The 23,066-nt window shown below is 43.5% G+C and overlaps 1 protein-coding gene and 1 long non-coding RNA gene across 2 annotated transcripts in view; one reads left to right on the top strand and one right to left on the bottom strand.

The window, feature by feature from the left end:
- Positions 1 to 17,115, top strand: part of PIK3AP1 (phosphoinositide-3-kinase adaptor protein 1) — a 128,920-nt gene extending 111,805 nt beyond the window's left edge. The window contains exons 14-17 of the mRNA XM_004049870.5: positions 372 to 527; positions 6,175 to 6,245; positions 7,800 to 7,918; positions 14,519 to 17,115. Coding sequence (XP_004049918.3) covers positions 372 to 527; positions 6,175 to 6,245; positions 7,800 to 7,918; positions 14,519 to 14,576 — 404 coding nt within the window. The 3' untranslated portion in view covers positions 14,577 to 17,115. The remainder of the gene's footprint in view (positions 1 to 371; positions 528 to 6,174; positions 6,246 to 7,799; positions 7,919 to 14,518) is intronic.
- On the bottom strand, positions 386 to 23,040 carry LOC134759233 (uncharacterized). The gene is made up of 3 exons (XR_010135273.1): positions 21,822 to 23,040; positions 18,583 to 18,748; positions 386 to 413 (listed from the first exon to the last, which is right to left on the bottom strand). It is a non-coding gene; the product is annotated as an uncharacterized lncRNA (long non-coding RNA).
- Positions 23,041 to 23,066: the final 26 nt, after the last annotated feature.

The raw sequence follows: 23,066 nt of genomic DNA, 5'->3' as shown, positions 1-23,066 counted from the left end.
GATTCAGAGAGGAGAACTGTCTTGCTGGAGTTCCACAAATGCTAAGTGGCAGGGCTGAGAGCCCAAACCTTTCTCTTATGGTTTGTTCTTTCCGCTCCCTGATGCAGAAGCGCTTCTCTGTCCCTTTCTCACATTATTCTATTCCTCTCTTCAGTCTCTCAGTGACAGCCACACAGGATTCAGTAGTTTCAGTGCTGAAGGGGAGGGGGCCACCAACCCAGGGCCCCTCCCTCTCCCATCGTCTTTTCCCTTCCCCTTCCCCTTCCCATGCAGGCTCCTGTGAGAGAGGCAGGTGGAGGGAAGCTGCTGAGCAGCTTGGCAGGTGACAGTCTGGTACCTTGACAGCTTATCCCTCTTTCCTCCAATTCCAGACTTGGAGATCACGGTCCCAATTCGGCACTCACAGCACCTGCCTGCAAAAGTGGAGTTTGGAGTCTATGAGAGTGGCCCCAGGAAAAGTGTCATTCCCCCCAGGACGGAGCTGAGACGAGGAGATTGGAAAACAGACAGCACCTCCAGCACAGCAAGTGAGCAGCTGGGGGTGCGGGGGTGGGGTCTTCTTGACTGGGCTCCAGCTGGCACCCTTGGACCTTAGGAAACATCCTCTTAAGAGCCCAGGAGATCTCCAGTGGGGCCTGGTTTGGGTTTGAGAGGTATAAAAGGTGGGGCCGAGTTACCGTTTGACTATGAGGTTTGCTTTGTATCCCATGAAACCTAGTTACATGATAATTATTACTCTAGCCCTTTTCTAAATATCAAAACCTAATACTAATAGGTAACATTTATTGAGCATTTACTATATTCTAAGCCTCTTTATAGATTATCTAATTTAATTCTCACTGAAGCTCTATGAAATAGGGACTGTCATCTTTGTTTACTGAGGAGGAAGCAAGAGGCTTAGTGCTCTGGCCTAGGTTAAATAGCTAATGTGGAATAGCCGGAATTTGAACTCATTCTGGATACAGAGCCAAGGCTCTTTGCTGCTTCCTCAACTATGATAAAGCAAAGGAAAGGGCACAGAGTCAGAAATATCAGAAAACAATGGACTCAAGTAAAATAAAAAGAAGAAAAAAAGAAAATAATGAACTCAAATTTGAACATTCCAACTTTACAGGTAGGTTGAGGATCTAATTAGGAAATGCCTTCCTTTTGGCTGGAAAGCTTCAATAGTCATCTGATTGCACAGACAATACAGCCTGATGCACCAGGCAGGAGCTGAGGGCTTTGTTCCCGTATCCAGGGCAGTGTTAGCTGACTCCAGACACACTAGCTTCACAAGCCACATAGATTGAGTTTCTCTTCTTTCATACATTTCAGTGCTAATAAAACAGCTAGGAAAGCAATAAAAGAGCCAGAGAGCAGCTGAATTTCAGGACTCATATCTCCTTAAATGTCGGGCAGAGAACCCCATAACGCATGTTGGAGCAGGAAGGTTATCTAACCCCGGGGGTTCTTAATGTTTTCTGCATCACAAAGCCCCTTGAGAATCTGATACATACTTTGGCTGTGTCCCCCAGATACATGCACAGGTGTATGCATGTGTCTGTGGGCACACACACACAATTTTGCCCACCCATGGACTTAGGTCAAGAACCTCTGAGCTAGTTTTCCTTCATCCTTTATAGATGGGGTATTTGTGACCCAGAAAGAGAGAGAATTTTGCCCAAGGTTATATAGCCAGTGAATGGCAAAGGTGCGAGTAGATCCTAGCTCCTTTCTCTTTCAGATGAATGTCTCTGCCCTCATTACCTGTCAAAACAGACCCACAGCCTATCACGTGACTGCCTGGGAAGTCTAGTCTGGACAGAGGAGAAAACTTCCTCTTACATAATGGGGGTGATCATTTGTATGCAAAGCCCACTGGGGGCAATTTGAGAATTCTGACAAGTTCAGGAATGGGAGAGATGTCCTTAGGGATCACAGGTGGCAGAAGGAACAAGGGACAGGTGGCTATCTCTGTCCCCTGTGGAGGAGGAGAGAAGTGGTAGAACCCTCTCAGGGTGAGAACAGTGCATCCCAGGGTGGGGAAGGAGAGTGACAGCTGGAAATTTAACAAGAGAAATGCAGTAATTTCAGGTTCAGAGTAATTGAATAGATTTTGTGTATATGTTTTTTGGGGGATAGCCTGGGGTGAGGAGAAGATGGGAAGAATAAACTGTACTTTTCCCCTTGTGCAGTGGTTTAGTGCCCAGGGTTGGCTGGCTCATCTGGTTAGAAAATGTTACTAAATGACAGACCAATGGATTTTACTCTACTTTGTGGCTGTAGTCTGCACCCGGCCCCTGTTATACAGTTTCTGTTATCTCTTGCCATGCAATAAACCATGCCAAAATGTAGTGGCTTAAAACAACCCTTTATTTATGCCTTATCCTACAACTTAAACAGGACTCAGTGGGGGACGGTGGTTCATCTTTCCTCTGTGGCATCGGCTGGGGTCATTCATGAGCCAGCATTCAGCAGTAAGCCCTGCTTGGGCTGGAACATCCAAGGAAACCTCTCATCCTCCGGGGCCTCTCTACACGTGGCCTTTAATTCATAGCCTTTTATATGGCAACAAGATCTGGAGAGGGAATAGGCCAAAAGGAAAAGCTCCAGTTTGCTAGTGCCTATCAAGCTTCGGCTTGCATCACACTTGCTAATGCCATATTGGCCAAAGCAAGTCACATGGCTAAGCTAGAGTGTGGCAGGGGGCAGGAGCATACAAAGGTGTGGATCCTGGGCGGGGGATTGACTAGGGGGTCACTGGTGGTTAGTCTACCATCTTGAAATGGATAATGGTATAGATAGCTGCTTCCATTAATCAAATGCTTTCTCTTTGCATGCCCTGTGCCAAGCATGTCACCATATTTTCGGGTTCATTTTATACAACAGTGCTGTGAGTTTCTAGATAAGAAAATGGAGCAGAAAGGGTAGGCAACTTGCCCCAAGTCTCTTGGCAAGCAAGCAGGGGGTCTGGAATTCACATCTATGTCTTCCTGTGCTTTCAACTGTGGGGGTGTACTGCCTTCCAAATAGAAATAGTTCCCATGGCAGAGAGGGAGAGTGAGGATGGCCCAGCTTATCCACCAACTGCCCCTTAACCCCCTGAATCACACCCTAAGAAAAGCACTGTTTTTATTATGGTGCAGCTGTCATCTCTTGGGAACCACAGAAAAACAGTTCTAGGTTAAATCTGGTTATAACTAAAAATTTAAGCGCCAGATATTAGTGCTATGTTTAAGAGAACAAAAATTTCATAACAGAAAGGCTGTTGACCTCCTAGGTTGTCTGGCCCGTGTTTCTTTTTTCTTTCTTTCTTTTTTAAAACAGATGCTAGTTTCAAGTGTAACCAAGTTTCTTAAGAATCATATTATACTTTTATGTGGTCATTTTTTTCTCTCACTCATTGATCCACCAAATACTGAGGACAGCTCTGTGTATACTGAGCTAGACTGTATGCTAGAGAACCAAAGATGAAAAAGAACCAGAGCCTGTCTTTAGGAGGCTTGTAACGGAGAAGAGAAAGTACAAGAGTAGCATGGCGTTAGATGCTTGTCCGATACTTCTCCCCTGATGGTAGAAGCCTACCAAGGGGTGGGCACTGCCCCCCTTCCCCCTGGCAAGTGTGAAGATGATGGGAGCTAGGGCCAGAGTCTCGTAACAACTGTGTAGCCTAGAGGGGATTTGGGCAAGTAAGTCATCAGCCTGGAGAGGAGGAGGGCCAGAGCCAAGGTTCAGAGCCAAACACTGGGGTTGAAGATTTAAGAATGCCAGCAGAAGGGACAGTGGGAACTGATTGGTATGAGTTTCCGGAGTCATGGAGCTGGTGCCTGTGGCAGCTTTATGACTTCTTGCTAGTAGATAACCTTCAAAAGGATTATGGCTCTTCGTAAGGGAATGTGATGAACAATGAGGAATGGCATGGGGAGGCTTAGCCACAGAGGGATGGGGGCCTGTGGGCCCGAGGGGCTACTTTTAGTTGGGGGAATGTGGGGAGGTTTTGATAGCATTTGTCCTGAGCCTTGGAGACTGAGGAGGTTTTAGACTTGCGGACAGGAGTGGGCTGGGAAGAGTAGGGAGAAAAAGACAGCCTGGTCCTTGAACAGTGTTGTGTATGGGTAACGAGTAGAAAGGGACAGGATCACATGTTCCTTTTTGTTTTTGTTTTTGTTTTTGAGACGGAGTCTCACTCTGTCGCCCAGGCTGAAGTGCAGTGGCATGATATCGGCTCACTGCAATCTCTGCCTCCCGGGTTCAAGCAGTTCTCCGCCTCAGTCTCCCAAGTAGCTGGAATTACAGGCACCCGCGACCACGCCCAGCTAATTTTTGTATTTTTAGTAGATACGGGGTTTCACCATCTTGGCCAGGCTGGTCTTAAACTGCTGACCTCGTGATCCACCCGCCTCAGCCTCCCAAAGTGTAGGGATTACAGGCGTGAGCCACCGCACCCGGCTCATGTTCCTTAATAAACAATTTCTGCATCCCCTGGATTATAGAAACATTTTGACGTATTATTTTATTTAAAAATCTGTCCCCAAAAAAGAATTCAAAATTATAATTTTAACCTGCTCTATTCAAGCTAACATCTAAATTAATTCGGTCAAAGTTGATACCAGAATGCAGTCAAAACTATTTTTTGACTACCTATAAACTTACATGACCAGGAGCTATTTGAAGTGGAAATTCAGCAAACCTAAGATCTTGACTATGTTGTTAGTGAGAATATTGGAAAATTAAAGTTAAGATCTCCTTATTTTTGTTGATTAACTCTTATTTTTTCTTCTTCTCTGCTAGATCACCATGTGCTGGGCTTTATTCTAATGCTGTGCTGTCCAGTATGGTAGCCACTGGCCACACGCGGTTATTTACATTTTTAAGTTAATTACAACTAAATAAAATTTAAAATTCATTTCCTTGGTTGCACTAGCCATGTTTCCCACTTGCTACCATATTGGATAACACACAGTAAAAGATGCCCTGAAAGTTCTGTTGGATGGTGCTATTCTAATGATACAGGTGATAAATTCCCAACTGAAAAGCCTTGAGTGCCTAAACTCACAGTCACAATTCTGACCATGAACATAAATTATACTTCTGAGGGCCGGGCATGGTGGCTCACACCTGTAATCCTAGCTCTTTGGGAGGCCGAGGTGGACGGATCATGAGGTCAGGAGTTTGAGACCAGCCTGGCCAACATGATGAAATGCTGTCTCTACTAAAAATACAAAAATTATCCAGGTGTGGTGGCACGTGCCTGTAGTCCCAGCTACTTGGGAGGCTGAGGCAGGAGAATCCCTTGAACCTGGGAGGTGGAGGTTGCACTGAGCTGAGATCGTGCCACTGCACTCCAGCCTGGGTAACAAAGCAAAACTCAGTCTCGGGGAAAAAAAAAATTATACTTTTGAGTGTGTACTTTGCATTTTGTTTTGTGTCAAAGGGTCTGGCCCCTTATTACAAGGCATGTCTGCATGGGTGATACATACCTGTTTGCTAGAATTCCTAAGTAAAAAACTGCAGCAACAAAGTTAGTTTGCAGATTTTAGAAATACCACTGAAGAGGTGAGAATCAGAACACCTTTGCTGTCTTGTCCTTCAAATTGGAGCACTAATATCAAACAGGATTTTCACAGGGGTTAAATGGCAATCACATTTTCAAAGCCCTCAGTCAATGGTAGCAGTAATGCCAAAGTTAGTCATCAAAAAGTGAATAATTTTGTTTCATGCTGAAAGAAAAACTGAACTCTAATAAAATGGTAGAAGGCTGGACATAGTGGTTCACACTTGTAATTCTAGCACTTTGAGAGGCTGAGGCAGGAGGATCGCTTGAGCCCAAGAGTTGAAGACCAGCCTGTGCAACAGAGTGAGATCCTGTTGCTACAAAAAAAAAAAAAAAAAAAAATTTGGCTCGGTGTGGTGGCACACACCTGTAGTCCCAGCTACTTAGGGGGCTAAGGCAGGAGGATCTTTTGTGTCCAGGAGTTTGAGGCTACCATGAGCTGTGATCATGCCACTGCACTCCAGCAAGACCTTGTCTCTAAAAAAACAAAAAGTATAAGATGGCCAAAGTTTGAAGAACCCCATACTTACAGCTTATGTATTATTTATATCAATAAAACTAAATAAGTTCTAGAGTTCTCTATTTTATTTTAGCCTGAAAGAATCCTCAATCCGGCTGATTTTCTTTCTACCCTTTAGGTAGCACGAGTAACCGCTCCAGCACCCGGAGCCTCCTCAGTGTGAGCAGCGGGATGGAAGGGGACAACGAGGTGAGAGCTGGGACTCCACCCCACCTATCTTGTCCTAGGGGTCGTTTCGTCGCAAGAGATAGAAACCCAGGTGAAAGGAGCCAGGCACAAAAGGTCATATATTATAGGATTCCATTTATATGAAATGCCAGAGTGGGCAAATCCACAGAGACAGTTTGCAGATTGGTGGTTGCCAGGGGATGGAGGGAGGAGGAATGGGAAGAAACTGCTCAATGGGGACAGGTGTATTAGGGTTCTCTAGAGGGACAGAACATATATATATATGTGGTGTGTGTGTGTGTGTGTGTGTGTGTGTGTATTAAGTAGTATTAAGTCACACAATCACAGAGTCCCACAAGAGGCCACCTGCAAGCTGAGGAGCAAGGAGGCCAGTCTGAGTCGCCAAAACTGGAGAACTTGGAGTGCAGTGTATGAGGGCAGGAAGCATGCAGCGTGGGAGAAAGATGTAGGCTGGGAGGCTAAGCCAGTCTCTCCTTTTCACATTTTTCTTCCTGCTTTATATTGGCTGGCAGCTGACTAGATGGTGCCGACACAGTGGGTCTGCCTTCCCCAGCCCACTGACTCAAATGTTAATCTCCTTTGGCAACACCCTCACAGACACACCCAGGATCAATACTTTGCATCCTTCAATCCAATCAAGTTGACAGTCAGTATTCACCATCACACAGGGTTTCTTTTTGGGGTGATGAAAACGTTTTAAGACTAGATAGAGGTTGCACAACATTGTAAATACACTCAATGCCACTGAATTGTCCACTTTAAAATGGTTAAGTTTATGTTAACTTCACCTCAATAAATAGAAAAGAAGGAAAGAAAGGAAGGAAGGAAATAGACAGCTGGAAATCCACTCTTACTAGTGAAACCAAAAGGGGCATCTGTGGGAAGGAGCAGGTGAGTCTCAGGGGATCCAGGGTTAGGGGCCATGCTCCGGGTCTGGATTAGGAGCTGCAGGACCTGCCAGAGGGAGCCGGGGTCACTGTTCTGTGTATCCCAGGCCCAAAAGCTCTTTGGTCTCTGCTTCTCTGTGCACATCCGCTTTCTTTCCCCTCACACCTCTGCCTTCTGCTTCTCCACAGTCCCCTGAGTCCACTAGGCCTCCGAGCAGGGAGTAAGTTGCTGCTTTAGGTTGAGGCCCCATTCCAAGTTGGCCCAATTTGGGACATGTGTCTAGCTTGATCCAGGGACCAGTGGCTGGGACAAGCAGGAGGGGCCACATGGGTCACTGCCAACTCTGAAGCCTTCTGAGAAGAGTCCTTGGGTGGGCATTTCTAATAAGCTTCCACCTGATGCTGATGCTGACTGGCCACAGAGCACACTTTGAGTAGCAAGGAATTAGAATTCAGGCAATTAATGATCACTGGGGCCAGATTGTCTTCCTCAGTGACTTCAGGAAGAAATGGAAAGCTGCCAGGTATGGCTGGGTTGATTATCAATTTGCAAACAACCTTCAGCCCCAGCCTAAGGAGGACCAAGGGGCTTTTGAGTTACGGTTGTCCAGCTATGCTGGTTGCTGAATGTAGTTTTCGCCTTTCTTTCTCATCTTGTTTGCTGTAGGATAATGAAGTCCCTGAGGTTACCAGAAGTCGCAGTCCAGGCCCCCCACAAGTGGATGGGACACCCACCATGTCCCTCGAGAGACCCCCCAGGGTGCCTCCGAGAGCTGCCTCACAGAGGTAACATCAAAACTGATATGAAATTTTTCCCTTATCTCTGAATCCTAGGGGAGAATAGGACTTGGAAACACCTAAGATGACTAAAGAATAAGCACAGAGCTGGGTGCAGTGGCTCATGCCTGTAATCCCAGCACTTTGGGAGGCCAAGGCGGGCAGATCACAGGGTCCAGAGATCGAGACCATCCTGGCTAACATGGTGATACCCCATCTCTACTAAAAATACAAAAAATTAGCCGAGCATGATGGCACACGCCTATAGTCCCAGCTACTCAGGAGGCTTAGGCAGGAGAATTGCTTGAACCCGGGAGGCAGAGGTTGCAGCGAGCCGAGATCATGCCACTGCACTCTAGCCTGGGTGACAGAGAGAAACTGTCTCAAAAAAAAGAATAAGTACAGAGCTAATTGAAATGCCTGCTCCATTGGACACATTTCAATGTGGACCCTTCATTAATTTAAGTGATGCATTATTTAGTTGCAAATACTTTAAATAGCAAATGCAATGTTTCATAAATGAAATACATTGAAAAATGTCAACTTTTAAAATTGTTTTTATCAGCTTGGCTAGAATTCAACTCTCCAATAACTAATTCCCTTGGCTGGACTGTAGGGACAGTGCCTTTTGGGGAACAGAAAATATGAAGGAATTGGAAATGAAAATGCAGGTGACAGGTTACATCATATGGTGGTGGGAAGCCTGACTCTAGAGCCCCCCTACCTGGGGTCAAGTCTCCAGCAGCTATTTGCAAACTTGCAAGAACTATTTAACTTTTATGTATTTCAATTTCCTTTTTTTTTTTTTTTTTTTTTGAGATAGATTCTTGTTCTGTTACCCAGGCTGGAGTGCAGTGGTGTGATCTCGGCTCACTGCAACCTCCGCCTCCTGGGTTCAAGTGATTCTCCTGCCTCAGCCTTCCGAGTAGCTGGGATTACAGGTACCTGCCACCACGCCTCGCTAATTTTTGTGTTTTTAGTAGAGACAGGGTTTCGCCATGTTGACCAGGCTGGCCTCGAACTCCTGACCTCAGGTAATCTGCTCACCTCAGCCTCCCAAAGTGCTGGGATTACAGACATGAGCCACCATGCCCAGCCTCAATTTCCTTGTCTATAAAATGAGGATAATAACAGAACTTTCTGCAGAATCATAAGCATTGAGTTCTTGGCCTATAGTAAGAACTCAGCAATATAAGTGATTTTTTTTTTATACAGGAGAGGAGTTAATATCTAGAGATTTGAAGATGAGCATTAGACTAAAGAATTTGACTAATTTACTAGATTTTGATGTATGCCTTTGTTTATATGATACTTGGGCCTCTGGTAGGAACCTTTTTATGGTTCGGTCTTGTGGAGTAACAGAAAAAGTGGTCACAGCTAGCTGTGTGTCCACAGATGCAGAAAGGAGCCCTTGGGAATAAAAGCCAAGGCTTGTCTTAGGAGTTAACTCTTCGATGTTTAAAATAAAATGTTCATGTGTTAATGGGGCATAAGGAAGGAGGAAGCTTTTCTTCAACCAGGGTTTTTTTTGTTTTGATTTTTGCATTTTGAAACTTTTAGATGAAGCTCATCAGTGGAATTTGTTGAGAAAGTGCAACAAGGAGGTCTTTCTTCTGGTGTTCTGGAAAGAGAGACTGGCTCTGTGCTAAGGATCTTTCCATTTCTCCCTTTGCTATTTATCACTTTCTCATGCGCTCCCAGCAACATTTGTGTGTTGGCACTTGCTACTCAAACATCGCCCAGGCCCAAGCTGTGCCACACCCACCGGGCATGCTTTCCTGGTGTAGACTGGAAGGCACGGATTAGAATATTAGTCCTGGAAGGAGGCTTAGCAGTAATCTAGTCCTATCCCCTGAATTTGCACTGTGCTCTGTTGCTTGAAAATTATCACATAGTTGGTGATTGGAGGGCTTACCAAGAGCAGTGATGGTGATAAATGCTGTTATTTATTGAGACTTACTATGTGGCAGGTATTCTGTTAAACATACTAAATGCATTATCCTGTTTAATTCTCTCCACAATCCTAAGATGTAGGTATTTAGTGTTATCCCATTTTGCAGATGTAGAAACTGGGGCTTGAGATTGGGCTGAGACTTGCTGTGTGTGGCAAACCTGCCAGACTTCATCTCATAGGCATTGTTTATACCTCTCCAAGAAAGTCTAAGTATTAGGGGAGGAGGTTCAAGATCCAAGGCCTTTTATTCCTGAAGGTGAGGACTTTGGAAGCAGTTGTCTAATTGTACCAAGATAAAAGAGTTGTCAAGTTTAAAACTTTAGCTACAAGGTTTCGGTGGGATTTTGTTAACAGAAGAGAAAGAGAAAACAACCGGGGAAACAGGTTCCAAAAATTAAAGGATAGAAACTAGGAAGCAGGTAAATGTGTAAAAAGAGATGGTGGTTGAATTGTTTGGGGAGTCTGGAAGCATGTTGTGATAGAGATGGGGAGAGAAAAGGAGGAAAACATTTTTTGCTAAAGAAACAATGTTTACGAAGCAGTTTGTAATTGATAGAACTTGGGGTTTGGGTGCATTTTTGGTGTGAAAAAAGATGTCTGAGTATGCAATTTTCACAATAAAATACGGGGATATTTGAGCAGATAATAAAATGGGACTCTCTCCAGAATGATTTCAATGTTTGACCTGCTTACAGACAGGATTGAAGGCTGGCCTTGGTGTCCTAGACTCCACTGTCAGATCTGGGCATCAGCATCTCTTCTCTGCCCGTGTTCTAACCTCTCTGCTAACCCCTGGCCCAAACCAAACAGCACTGGTAGTACAGCCTCCATCCCACTCCATCCCGGTTCTGGTCCTTGCCTCTGCTCACTCTACATGCTATCCCAGAGCTTGAATTGCCACCAGCAGACAAAGACCCCAAGTCTCCATCTCCATCTCAGCCATCTCTTTCCTGCAGTTGACTGGGGATCTTCATTCAGGGACCCCACCCATATCTCAAACATAGCCTGTGCAAAACTGAACTCATCAGCCCACCTACCATTCTCTACCCCAAACTGCCTTCTTCTCATGAGTTCCCAGCCTGAGATAGTGGGACCATTCTCTCCCTTCCCCAAGCCCCAAACCTGGGAGTCATCCTTGATCCCTGCCCCCCTCACAGCTCTCATATCCAGTGTGTCTTCATGCTCTGTCTGTTCTGCTGCTCTTTCAGCTGTCAGATCCGCCCTCCTTTCCATCTGCTAGTGCCTAAGTTCATTCTTGAAGGCCCACACTTACCTCCCTTCCTCCAGTCACTCCCTCCTCCACATTGCAGCCAGAGTGCCCTTTCTAGAACAGGAATAGCTGATGATGCCATTGCCTGGCATAAAAGCCTTCACGTTTAATTCTGTGTATTTCAGCATTCTTTGGCTCTGCCTAGCTCAAGTCCTACCCCTCTCCTGTATTCACCGATGACTGCCACTTCAGCATTCCCAGTGAGCTCTGCCACTCTGTGCTGTTTCTTTGCCCAATCTGTTCCTTTTGCCTGGAATGCTGTCTTCCTACTCCCTTCTACTCTCGCTTAGAAAATTCCTATACATCCTTTAGGACTCAGTTCAAACATCACCTCCTCTGTGAAGCCCTCCCTAATGTTCCCATGCAGAGTGAATCTTCTTTTGGTTTCCCAAGCACTTCTATTATATTCTATACTCTAATAATACACTCTGTGTTGCGACCCTTGTGTAGATGTGTCTCCTCAATGAATGGCGAACCTGTGAGACACCATTTTTGACTTTTAATTTTTTTTCTCCTATCCCTAGTGCCTGGCAGAGTAACTGGCACATACTAGGAACTTAAAAGGTACTCACTGTGTTAAGTGAATGGATGGAAGGATAGATTGGTACTGTTTGGGTTGGACTTCCGGAGCTCTTAAAAAAAGTAGCCATCAAGTCATCTACCACCGTATGCAGGGGGGTTATAGATGAGTGAAAGAAACTTCACACTCTTGGCCAGGCACAGTGGCTCATGCCTGTAATCCCAGCACTTTAGGAGGCCGAGGCAGGGAGGGAGGGATTCCTTGAGCTCAGGAGGTTGAGACCAGCCTGGGCAACTCGGCAAAACCCCATCTCTACAAAACAAACAAACAAAAAAAAATTAGCCAGGTGTGGTGGTGTGTGCCTGTAGTCTCAGGTACTCGAGAGGCTGAGGTGGGCAAATTGCTTGAGCCTGGGAGGTTGAGGCTGTAGTAAGCTGTGATTACGCCATTGCATTCCAGCCTGGATGACAGAGTGAGTCCATGTCTCAAAAAAAAACAAAAAACAAAACCAAAAAACCCACTATAATTATAGGTCTGCAATTATAAATAAGTTTCCTTGAGATGTAGCTTCCAATCTTTAGCTGGAGTTGTTCCTCAGAATGAAACCTAGAGAGGGTATGCCCATAGGCCCACCCCAACTGCACAGTGTGGCAGCAGAAAGAGGAAGAGGGGCTGGGAGGAAATCATGGTTGTCTTTGTGATAGAAGATAAAATGTAAGGCTCATGGGGCATACCTGGGGAACAGATTTCAGAATAGATCTTTAATCATCATTATCATATTATTAGCTTTACTTGTTGTGTGCCTACTCCAAGCCAGAAACTGCTACCTACTTTCCTACTGTCATCTCCAAGCCTCACATGGTACTCCAACGTAGGGATCAGTACCTGTTTGGCAGATGAGAAAACAATTGCAGAGGCGTTGAACTTGCACACACAGAGATATATGCATAAATGTCTATGCTATATGTTCCTATAGGTTCTGAACCTCCCTTATCAAATTGCTCTGTAGAGTTTACTGATTTTTGCCTATTGTCCGTCTCATCCACACACTTGCATCATCTTGAGGGCCTAATCCATGACCACTTTACTTGCTGTTATATCCCATGTGGATATAAAGTAAATTAGTGTTTGAAGAAAGAGAGAGAGAGAGAGAGAGAGGGAGGGAGGGAGGGAGGGAGGAAGGAAGAAAGAAAGAAAGAAAGAGGGAAAGAAAGAAAGGAAGGAAGGAAGGAAGGAAGGAAGGAAAGAAAGAGAAGGCAGAGAGGTGGGCAGGCTAAATTTGCTCAGGTAAAAGTGGTATCATGCCCTTTGGCTTTCTCCTATAACCCCAAACTCACAGGGCAGGCTGAAGAGATAGAAGGAGGCCATCCTTTTTTTTTCATGGTATAAAGCTCAGTCACTCAGTGACAACCATACAAAACCATCTAATCCTGGGACTAGGGCGGGACCTCCCAAGGTTGTCTGTGATTCTTATTTTCTGCTCCTGCCTCCCTCTCTTGCTCCTGAGGCAGCCCCTCTTTTCCCAACTCAGTTGTCATTTCCTTGACCTACACAAACCTTGCATTCAAGAGACATTTAGTACATATTTACTCTTTGATTCAATCAATCCTCAAGTATGCAACTCCAGGGTGGCACAGTTCAATTATAGCACCTAACAAAGCTCTTTTTCTTGACTTATTGACTTGCTTCCAAGGGAATTAAATATTGGTTTTACAGTACACACGTGGAAATGCCATCTGTAATCCTTGAACCTGTCTGTAAATAGACTCACCCTAGTCTACCTGGAATGTCATTTAAGACTGTTCAAAAACCATACAGAATAACATGGAGGGAAGTTTCTAGGAAGGCAGATGCAGAGTTGGGATAACAGTTGAGATAACAGTTATCTCATGAGGAAGCAGTCATGAGAAGCAGGCTTTGGAAATTCCAATTCCTCTCTCAACAAATCTCCCTACTACAGTGTGTCTCCCAAGTGGCTATTAGAATTGCTGGTGTGTTAAAACCTAGGTTTTATTATTATTTAGGTATGGCAAAGTCAACAGCTCAGGAGACAACTGCCACTGAAAAGATAGTTTGTTATACTCATAGATCCCAAAACAGGGGTACATCAACCCATAGGGGGCTACATGGGGAAGCATCAGGGCCAGTGAGGAGGCAGAGGAGCAGGGGAAAATGTGGACAAGAGCTTTTATTGTGGTTTCCATGGGACAAAACAGGTGAGCCTGGGTAAGATTTAGAATTGGCTAGTTTGAATAATTTCATTGGCTCTGAGGCATAAGGGCTGACTCTAGTCATCTGGTACCTGGCCCTAGGGTGGTAAGGGCAAGTGGATGGTGGCCCCATAAAGTGGAGTGTGAAAGCCCCATAGAGGAGGTGGTTGGGGCATGCATCTGGACTGGTTGGTTTGCATACGAAAGGTATATTTAGCACTGGAAGGCAAGTAGCTTGTTTGCTGTTTCTAGGAATTAGCTTATCCTGGGAGGGGCAGTCTCTCCAGGGTCAGCAAGGCCCCAAGATGGCAAAACATCAGATAATGAAAGGGTTGGTGAGGACAGCTGTTTGGGGAGGGAAACTATTCAAAAGCTTTGTGGCTTGAGTCCTATCCTCTAGAGCTTAGAATGCAATGGGTCTGGGATGGGTCCTTGGAATTGGTATTTTTAAAAGCTCCACTGCTGTTTATAATGTGCCGCCAGGATTGCAAGCCCCAGCTGGCATGTGTGTCACTCATACATTCATATGTGTGTCCTGTCTCATTGAGGATTGTGTCCTTTGCATAGTATACCAAGTTTGCAACAAATTGTGCATTCCTAAGAACTGTTTAATCAAATTAGTTTTTAAATAGAGTTGCCTTATCTTTCATTTTAGGCCTCCGACCAGGGAGACCTTCCATCCTCCTCCACCTGTTCCACCCAGAGGACGCTGATTCCACCTCCTAAAACCTGCCTACTTCAGGACTTTAAGACTCACAGTCTTCAGCCTGTTAATGATGTCTTCATGTTGAGTTTTATAGCATGACTGTTGACCTTAAGATCCATTCTCATTGCTGATAATGCTGCAGCCCTGCTGGTTTGGGCTTGCCTCGAAGATTTTATTAAGGCACGAAGAAGTGAAAAACTAAGGGCTTCATTCACCATCACCAAGTATATCAAACCATATACTTATTTGCCAAAAGGATGAAGACTTAATCGAAATACTTACCTCTAATTTGCCATATCAGAAGCCTAAAAAGAATGATCATAAATGTACTTCACCAGTGATTTTACTGAAATGCACTTATATTAGTCTTTATGTATTTGCTAGTTCAGCCTCATTTCTAGAAGAGGTTATAGTGTAAGACTTGTAGTATTCAAGTAAGAAGATAAGTGACCTAATTTTAAAATAATTCTTCTACTTTTCTGTATATTCAGCAGGGTATTTAATTGCTAGGGCTGGTCACACACAACAAACTGAAAAAGACTAGAGGGATTAGTACAAACTCCTCTTATACAGAAGGCAAATCTGAGGTTCCACAGAAGTCTGGAACCAAGACTATTCAGTTGGTTAAATAAAGAGGTTAGTCTAGACTGGGCCTGCTCATTCTAGGTCACCACATTTTCCATCTCCAAATAGCCAGGCCCTCTCTCCCTCAAGAAATGCCCAGATGTAGAAATTCATCAGTGCCTATTGGTCTTCCAGAATTTTCCATCTTCCGTATCTCCCAGGCATGAGACTACCAAGTTTGTTTGTTTTCTTTCCAATTTGGGAATTTATACTTCAGTATGGTTTCAATGCAGTTATGTTTCCAGAGAACATCTAGAAGTGGTTGGAAACCAGAAGCTGGGGATTCCAGGGACCCCACTTAGTGCTCTAGTTCCTGTATAGGTTTTATTTCTGGTCATAGAGAAAGGAGGACCTTTGACTTTTTCTTTGTTGAGGGTTCTGAGGAGGAAAAACAAACCTAAAATAGAAATACAGTCAGCCTTTCAAATCCATGGGTTCTGTGTCCGTGGATTCAACCAACCTTGGATCAAAAATATTTGAAAAAAAATCTACAAAGTTTCAAAAAGCAAAACTTGAATTTGCTGCATGCCAAGAACTATGTTGAATTCATGTAAATGAGGTGATGTGTAGGCATTGTATTAGATATTATAAGAAATCTAGAAATGATTTAAGGCATACAGGAGGATGTGCATAGGTTATATGCAAATACTATGCCATTTTATATATGGGACTTGAGCATTTGTGGATTTTGATATTGGGGGATCCTGGAACCAATCCCCTATGGATACTAAAGTACGACTGTAGTTATCTATTTTTTACATACTTATTATTACCACCATGCTCAGTAAGTCCATTTTTGCATGGAATATGGAGCCTTAAAACATGTCATGAATTTGGAGTCCCTGGCACATAAATCTACCTTCAAATCAGAGGTCCTTAATGATGCCTAAACATACAGTAAAATTAGAATCAGAACTATTTCTTTAAAAAATATTCGAAATGTGTTTGTTTCCCATGGGATTATTCTCTATCCCACATGAATGTAAAAAAATCCACATTAATGATCCATTTAAGTACAGTTTTATTGGGTCCTTTTCTAATGATTAAAGGTTCTTTCTCAATTTCATTCCTCAGTCCTGCAAATAAGGACTCATACTGAAGAGTACTGAAACAAGGACTTCTTGTCAGAAACAGCTTCTGGAATCTTGGGTTTTGTTTTTGTTTTTTGACAAAATACACTATTGGCCATGTCCATCATGAGAGTGTTTGTAGTAATTAATTACCTTGTACAGGACCTGGCACTTAGTAGCATTCTTCAAATGTTCCCTCAGTGATCCTTTTACTCTCCTTGTCACTTATTTGGGAGAAATAGGGGCACGTGAGATAAGAAGAAGAAGAATTTTGATGTTGGTATGCTTGCCCTGTTACTTATAGACAGTCTTCATCATAGGCAAACTTGAATTTGATTTAAAATAGGGCTGGGAAAAATATTCAATAACCGTAAGCCCCCTTTTGGATGCCAAACTTAGAATTTTGTACATTCTCTGATGAACAAGCATTTAGATCGTAACATGGTAAAGCCTATTACCAGCCAATGTTGTTAGCATCTTTGTATGCACATCACTGTTTGTGCAATATATGAATATTTTGTTGCATTGTATTCTTATATAAAAATAAGTAGAAAACATAAAATTGAAATTGCTGATGAGAAGCCTTGTCTCATGAATGTGATACACTTGAGACACGGATGGAACTGATCAGGAGTGCCAAGTCAAAAGCAGCAGATCTTAAGCCCTCACTGGTTGTTCCTTTAACATCCAAAATGGTTGGTTATATGTAAAAGAAGAAAATGAAATAATTTGGATGAAACACTGGGACTGTGTTATCAAATAATGTCTGTAGTGATGAGGTGAAAATTTTCATTTTCCAGGAACAGAACTGCTCATTTATAACATAAATATATTCAACTTCCACATACTCAACACGTGTATACATTTTTAGGAGTACATTATGTAACAAAACCATGGATTTCCAATACAATGAGGAGCAGAAATGACACTGCAAGCTAGGGTCCAAAGAAACCATTAAAAAGTTTTCTACATGATGCTTAGGCAGACAGCTCTGCTGCCACCATCCTTGCCCAAGATTTTACAAGCTGGCTCCATAGAAAGTGAAGCTGTTGGGTATATTCACCACCATTGCCTTTGCCCCTAAGGTAAATTGGCCTCCAATTCCTAGGCCAGCACTTTTATTTCATCTTATATTAAAACCTAGGAGCAGATAATCCAACTAAGCAACAAAGTATGAAGACTGAGAGACTTTTTTTTTTTTTTTTTTTTGAGACAGAGTTTTGCTCTTGTCACCCAGGCTGGAGTGCAGTGGTGCCATCTTGGCTTACTGCAATTTCCACCTCTCGGGTTCCAGTGATTCTCCCGCCTCAGCCTCCCAAGTAGCTGGGATTATAGGCATCTGCCACCACGCCTAGCTAATTTTTGTATTTTTAGTAGAGACGGGGTTTCACCATGTTGCCCAGGTTGGTCTCAAACTCCTGACCTCAAGTGATCCGCCCATCTCGGCATCCCAAAGTGGTAGCATTACAGGCGTGAGCCCCCGTGCCCAGCTGAAGACTGAGAGACTATGAACAAGAGGTTGGTGTTGTAATCTAATAATTTAACTGGACATATTTAATGATGTGAATAATCTCTAATGCTCTGCCTTAGTTACACAAAGTGGTAAAATATAGATGACTTCTACGAATATTTTTATAAGTCAAGCTAAGTTACACATCCCCTTTTAGCTTTGTTGTTACAAAAAAAAAAGGTTCTAGTCATTGCCATATCACTAGGATTTTTAGATTCCTCTCCCAAATGCCCCAGGAAGTAAGTTGGTTTTCTGTATTCCTCCTTCAAAGAATAGTGTGTGGTTTTGCAGCTGGTTGGTGGAGGAAGCATTAGTAACAGATTTATTTCTGAGAAAGACAAGTGGTTAATTTGGAAAATTCTAAAAAATTCTTCCTAAGCATTAATCCTCAATTTTAAGGGATCTGCCTGTATAAATATTTGCTTTGGTTTGATAAATTGTGCTCTGTTCATTTCCAAGCAAGTTATTAAGAACATAAAATAGTCTTCTTCATTCATTCCTGCTGGCCAGACACTGTGTTCACCAGGGTGGTGAGGGGATGAGTAGGAGGTTGAAAGATATATTCTGAATTCTGAGGCACAACTTGGAATTCATTTCTCGTAAAAATCATAAAAAATAGGTTCTTAGGTGTTCTGTGTGGGAAATGCGCGCGGGGAGGAGACACACACACAATACCTTTAAGGGTAAACAAGCTTTATCCCAAATGGCAGTGCAGATATAAGCAAATGATACAATAAGCAAATGATATAATAAGCAAATTGCAACGGGAAGGGAGAAGGGAAAAGATATATATATGTATTTACACTCACCAGACTATGGAGGATTCACCACCAGACTGGGAAGCAACAGCCTGGGCTCCAGAGTCGGCCACTTGTCCATGCAGACAAGGAGAGGTCTCATGAAGCTTTGGCGCAGTCTGGAACCCTAGCTCTTTTTGTAACGAGTTGTTTGGCGTGAGGTCCAGTCACGAGGGCCCTTTGTGACCAGGATCAAGGAACACAAAAAGGTCAACTTGTTTTTGTGGTTGTCTATTGTTTTTCAATAACTAATGTATAGGAATAGATTGAAATAGAGATTTCTCCGAAACAACGCTGGATGAACGCCTCAAAGAGCTCACACAATCCGTTCTGGGACTTGGTGACCATTGTTTGTGTCCATGTTCAATTGAGTTCAAATTTAATATTTAGGCTAGTCGCCAAAGCCCATTTAGGATAAAATGTCTTTGCTATCTCTGCAGTAAGAGTTAGCATGGTATAGGGAAGAGATTGTTTCGGAAGCCAGGAAACCTGGTCTTTTATTTTGGTGTGCTACTTACTTGACGAGTTCACATAACTTGACTACCTTGTTCTATGTTTCATCACCTATGAAGTGGAGAGTTGTGTCTTTGGTGACAGTCTAGGTCTCTTCAACTCTGTTAAGTCTAAGTCTCAGAAAGAGGGTGTGGGATCGCTTTGTTGGAAGAAGCAGGGAGACAGCCTTAGTGGCATCACCACCTAATTGGCAAGGCTCTTTTTATTATGTGGCACCTGCCGTTCCTTGCTCTGTCTCACTGTTATATCAGTTAAAAAACTGAGAGACAGTGAAAGAGGAACCACACAAAGAAACTAATGGCCTTAGTTACTCTTCAGTCCAAGAACTAAATGTTCTCAGTAATGGCTTCCTAAAGAAAGAACTCAGAGCAATCATGAAGATCTGTGTCTAGAACATTACAGCCAGAACAGAAATGGTGGAGGTGGAAAATGGCAAATAGCAATAGATGAACTGTTGCCCACCCTAATGAAGTACATAACTGGCAGGACAAACATAACAAAGTAGAAGGAAGAAATAGAATTTCAAAGAAAAAGTAGCTGATGATAGAAATCAGAAGATATGTGGTCAATCCATACCCTAATACTTTTTTTTTTTTTTTTTTTTTGAGACAGGGTCTGGCTCTGTCACCCAGGCTGGAGAGTGCAGTGGCACAATCAGCTCACTGCAACCTCCACCTCCCGGGTTCAAGCCATCTTCCTACCTCAGCCTCCTGAGGAGCTGGGACCACAGGCACGTGCCAGCATGCCCAGATACTTTTTTTTTTGTATTTTTTGAAGAGACGGAGGTGTCATTCTGTTGTCCAGGTTGGTCTTGAACTCCTGAGCTCAAGCAGTCTGCCCACCTCGGCCTCCCAAAGTACTGGGATTACAGGGGTGAGCCACTGTGCCTAGCCCCCATACCTAATAGTTTTGGTGATCATGTTTACCCAGAATGAAAATAAAAGACTGACATTTTGGTTTTCTGGATTGCTTGCTGGTCATAAGCTCTTTAACCAAAATGGAGTCTTATTAGAGCTACCATAGAAAGAGGCTGTATAGCCACTGGGGGAGGTGGGATCTCCTTTCACTGGCATTTCCTCCCCACCGCTGCCATCCTTTTTGGTGTCAGGGAACGAGGTCATTCACCCAGATGAAATAAGTGGTGAAATAAGGTATGTTAATGTTTTTCACTCCCCAGTTTAGTGAAACAACCCTAATTTTGATGGTGACCTGAGCCCTGTTTTGTCCTGTTGAGGTCATCAGGCACCTAGGATCTTTGAAGCCACACTTCCTTTACTCTAATCAGTTACTTTATCTCCCTTTCCTTCTTTCCACACCTACTGCTGTCAGACTTGTATCACCTAATGCCATTTATCAGCATAATTCCCCTAGTACCTACCAGAGTGCCTGGTACATAGTAGAGGCTTGATAAATAATCGTTGAATTAATGGCTCTACCTGCTCTTCCATCCATTAAATTTTCCCAAATACTCCTCTGAAATAGGGTTTCTTTCCACTTCTCTCATTGCCCATTGCTTTTACTGCCTGTTGACCATTTGCACAGTTGGCCAGCTTTTGTGTTCCTTTTTAAAAGTACACTGTCATGCCTGTTCTTTGTTGTGTGTGTAGTTTCCTGGTTTTAATCTATCCTCCCTAAATGAATATACTTTTTCTTGTGTCCTCCCTACCTCCAAGCATTTGCCAACCCAGTCCTCCCCAAAACAGCCGCCACATGCATACTACCTCAAATCTGTGGAGGGTGGTGATGGATACCTAAGAAACTACACATCCATCTTAATGTAGCACTTACACGGCTTGTTCTTCAATTGCACATCATCAATTCATTCAAGAGCAGTGATTATTCATTCACAGAATTGACTGAGCTTTCACTATGAGCAAGTCACCCTGCTAGGTGCTCGGGAGGATATACAAAGATGTATAAGATGCCTCCTCTGATTTCTACAGCAATTACTGGTGTATGATTCATTCAGCAATTAATCATGTACTGCTTTGTGATGTTTCTTACACTATCTAGAAAGCATTCTTCAAATCTTGCTATGCTATTTGACTTTTCACTTGCTAATGTCTTCATTCATTCAGCAAAGAGTTGAATACCTATGATGTGACAAGCACTATCTCAGCAGCTGGTACAGATATAAAGACAAACAAATCATAGTCCCTGCAATCAAAAAGGTCCGAATGCAGTGTAGAAGAGGAAATGTGAATAGATAATTACAACACAACACGCCAAATGCTATTGAAATCCCAAAGAAGGAATGCTCCATTTCCCAAGGGATCATGCAAGGTTTCACTGAGGAGGTGATCATCAGCTAGGTCTGAAAGGATAATATCTAAGGCACAAGGTGAAGCAGAGCATTCCAGATAAAGGGAGTATAAAGAGCAAAGGCACAGAGGTGTAAAAATATATACGGGTGAATGCAGAGCATAGAAATTGGTGGAAGGTAAAGTTAGGGAAATAAATTAGGGATAAAATAGGCAAAAATTTGGACTTTATCCTTTAGCAGGGAACTTTTTTTCTGATTACATAGTTAGCACATGCTCACTGTAAAAAATAACCAAACATTTATAGGCATGTACAAAGTAGAAAGTTAACCACTGATAATGGTTTGTTATAATCTTTCAGATTGTTTTCTATGGGCAGACTAACATATTGCCATATAAAATGAAGTTAAACTCTTATTTTCTTCAACTTGAAAATTTAACAGAACCTCTTGGTTATCATTCCATGCCAGTACTTACCTATTTCCTTTTTTTAAAGTGGCTGTATAGTTGGTAAATCATTACCAGCAAAAAGACCTATTATGGAGCCAGACTGAGTGGGTCTGGTGTTTCAGCAAGCCGCTCAAGCTCTCTGTGCTTCAGTTACCTCATCTGTAACAGGAACATTTTCACCGTATCTGCTGCATAGGGTTTCTGTGAGAATTTAATGAGCCAATATCGTTCAGAATAGTGCCTGGCAGATGAAAGCCTTCGTGGTGACTCCATGATTTATTTACCTAACATTGAAAAAGTGTTTTAAGCAAGGGAGTGAGCGATATAATCTGGTTTCTTTTCAGAATAAAAAAACATCACCCTGGCACCTGTTGGGGATGTTAAACGGGAGGAAGATCAGTCAGTGACGGATATCTTCTTGTGAGACTCTTGCAATACATAGTGATACGGAAGACTGGTTGGTACTGGCAGAGGAAGGAGAGGAAAAATAAACTCTTGAACCACTTTTAAGAGACCAAATGCTAGAACTTGTTGACTGCTGATGGCTGAGAAGAGACAATCTGACAGGTTCGAGATTTTTGGCTTAGTGGCCTGTGTAAATGGTGGTGCCCCATTCGTATATTTTTTTTTTAAAGATTTTTTGTTTCAGTGTCTACTACGGATCTGGCACTGTTCTAGGTACAGGAAATATGGAAACAGGATCTCTGCTCCGAGGAGCTTACACTCCAAGAGGTATTTATGACTGGGAAGAGAAGACCCAGAAATAGTTAAGTAAACACATAAATGAACAAGAATGGCAAGCTAACTTAGCATGTCTTGATTGAATAGTAGGGGTCCAGTAAGTATTCAGTAACTTTAAAACATCCAACCATGTACGAGTTTAACAATCTCTCCTAACGGTGATTACAGGAGCCCGTGATTCATTCACAGCGGCAGACCAGCGCCAGGAAAGGGTTATTTGATCGGATCCCTCAAGTTCCGGAGGCAGCAGGTCAGACGATCGGCCCCATTTGGCAGCCAGGGAAAAAGCTTAAGCATTTTGGCCAAGGTTACACAACCCGAAACACCGGGACGCGGCCCGGAGGCGGCTTCGGCCTTGCGGTCCAGGCTAGGCCACTGCGCCGGGGCCCAGCCTGCTCGGCGCCCGCCCGAGTGCTCGCCAGGCCCGTAGCGCCGCGGCTCCCAGGAGCTGAAGGGCAGCCGGCGCGCAGGCGGCGGTTGCCCGGCCCTCCCTCGGCCCGGCGGCGGTGGCGGCACCGCGTCGCGAGGCAC

The sequence above is a fragment of the Gorilla gorilla genome, chromosome 8, assembly GCF_029281585.2.
Source record: "Gorilla gorilla gorilla isolate KB3781 chromosome 8, NHGRI_mGorGor1-v2.1_pri, whole genome shotgun sequence".
NCBI lineage: Eukaryota > Metazoa > Chordata > Mammalia > Primates > Hominidae > Gorilla > Gorilla gorilla.
Note: the sequence above shows the minus strand (reverse complement) of the source record. Positions and strands in the feature narration are given on the sequence as shown.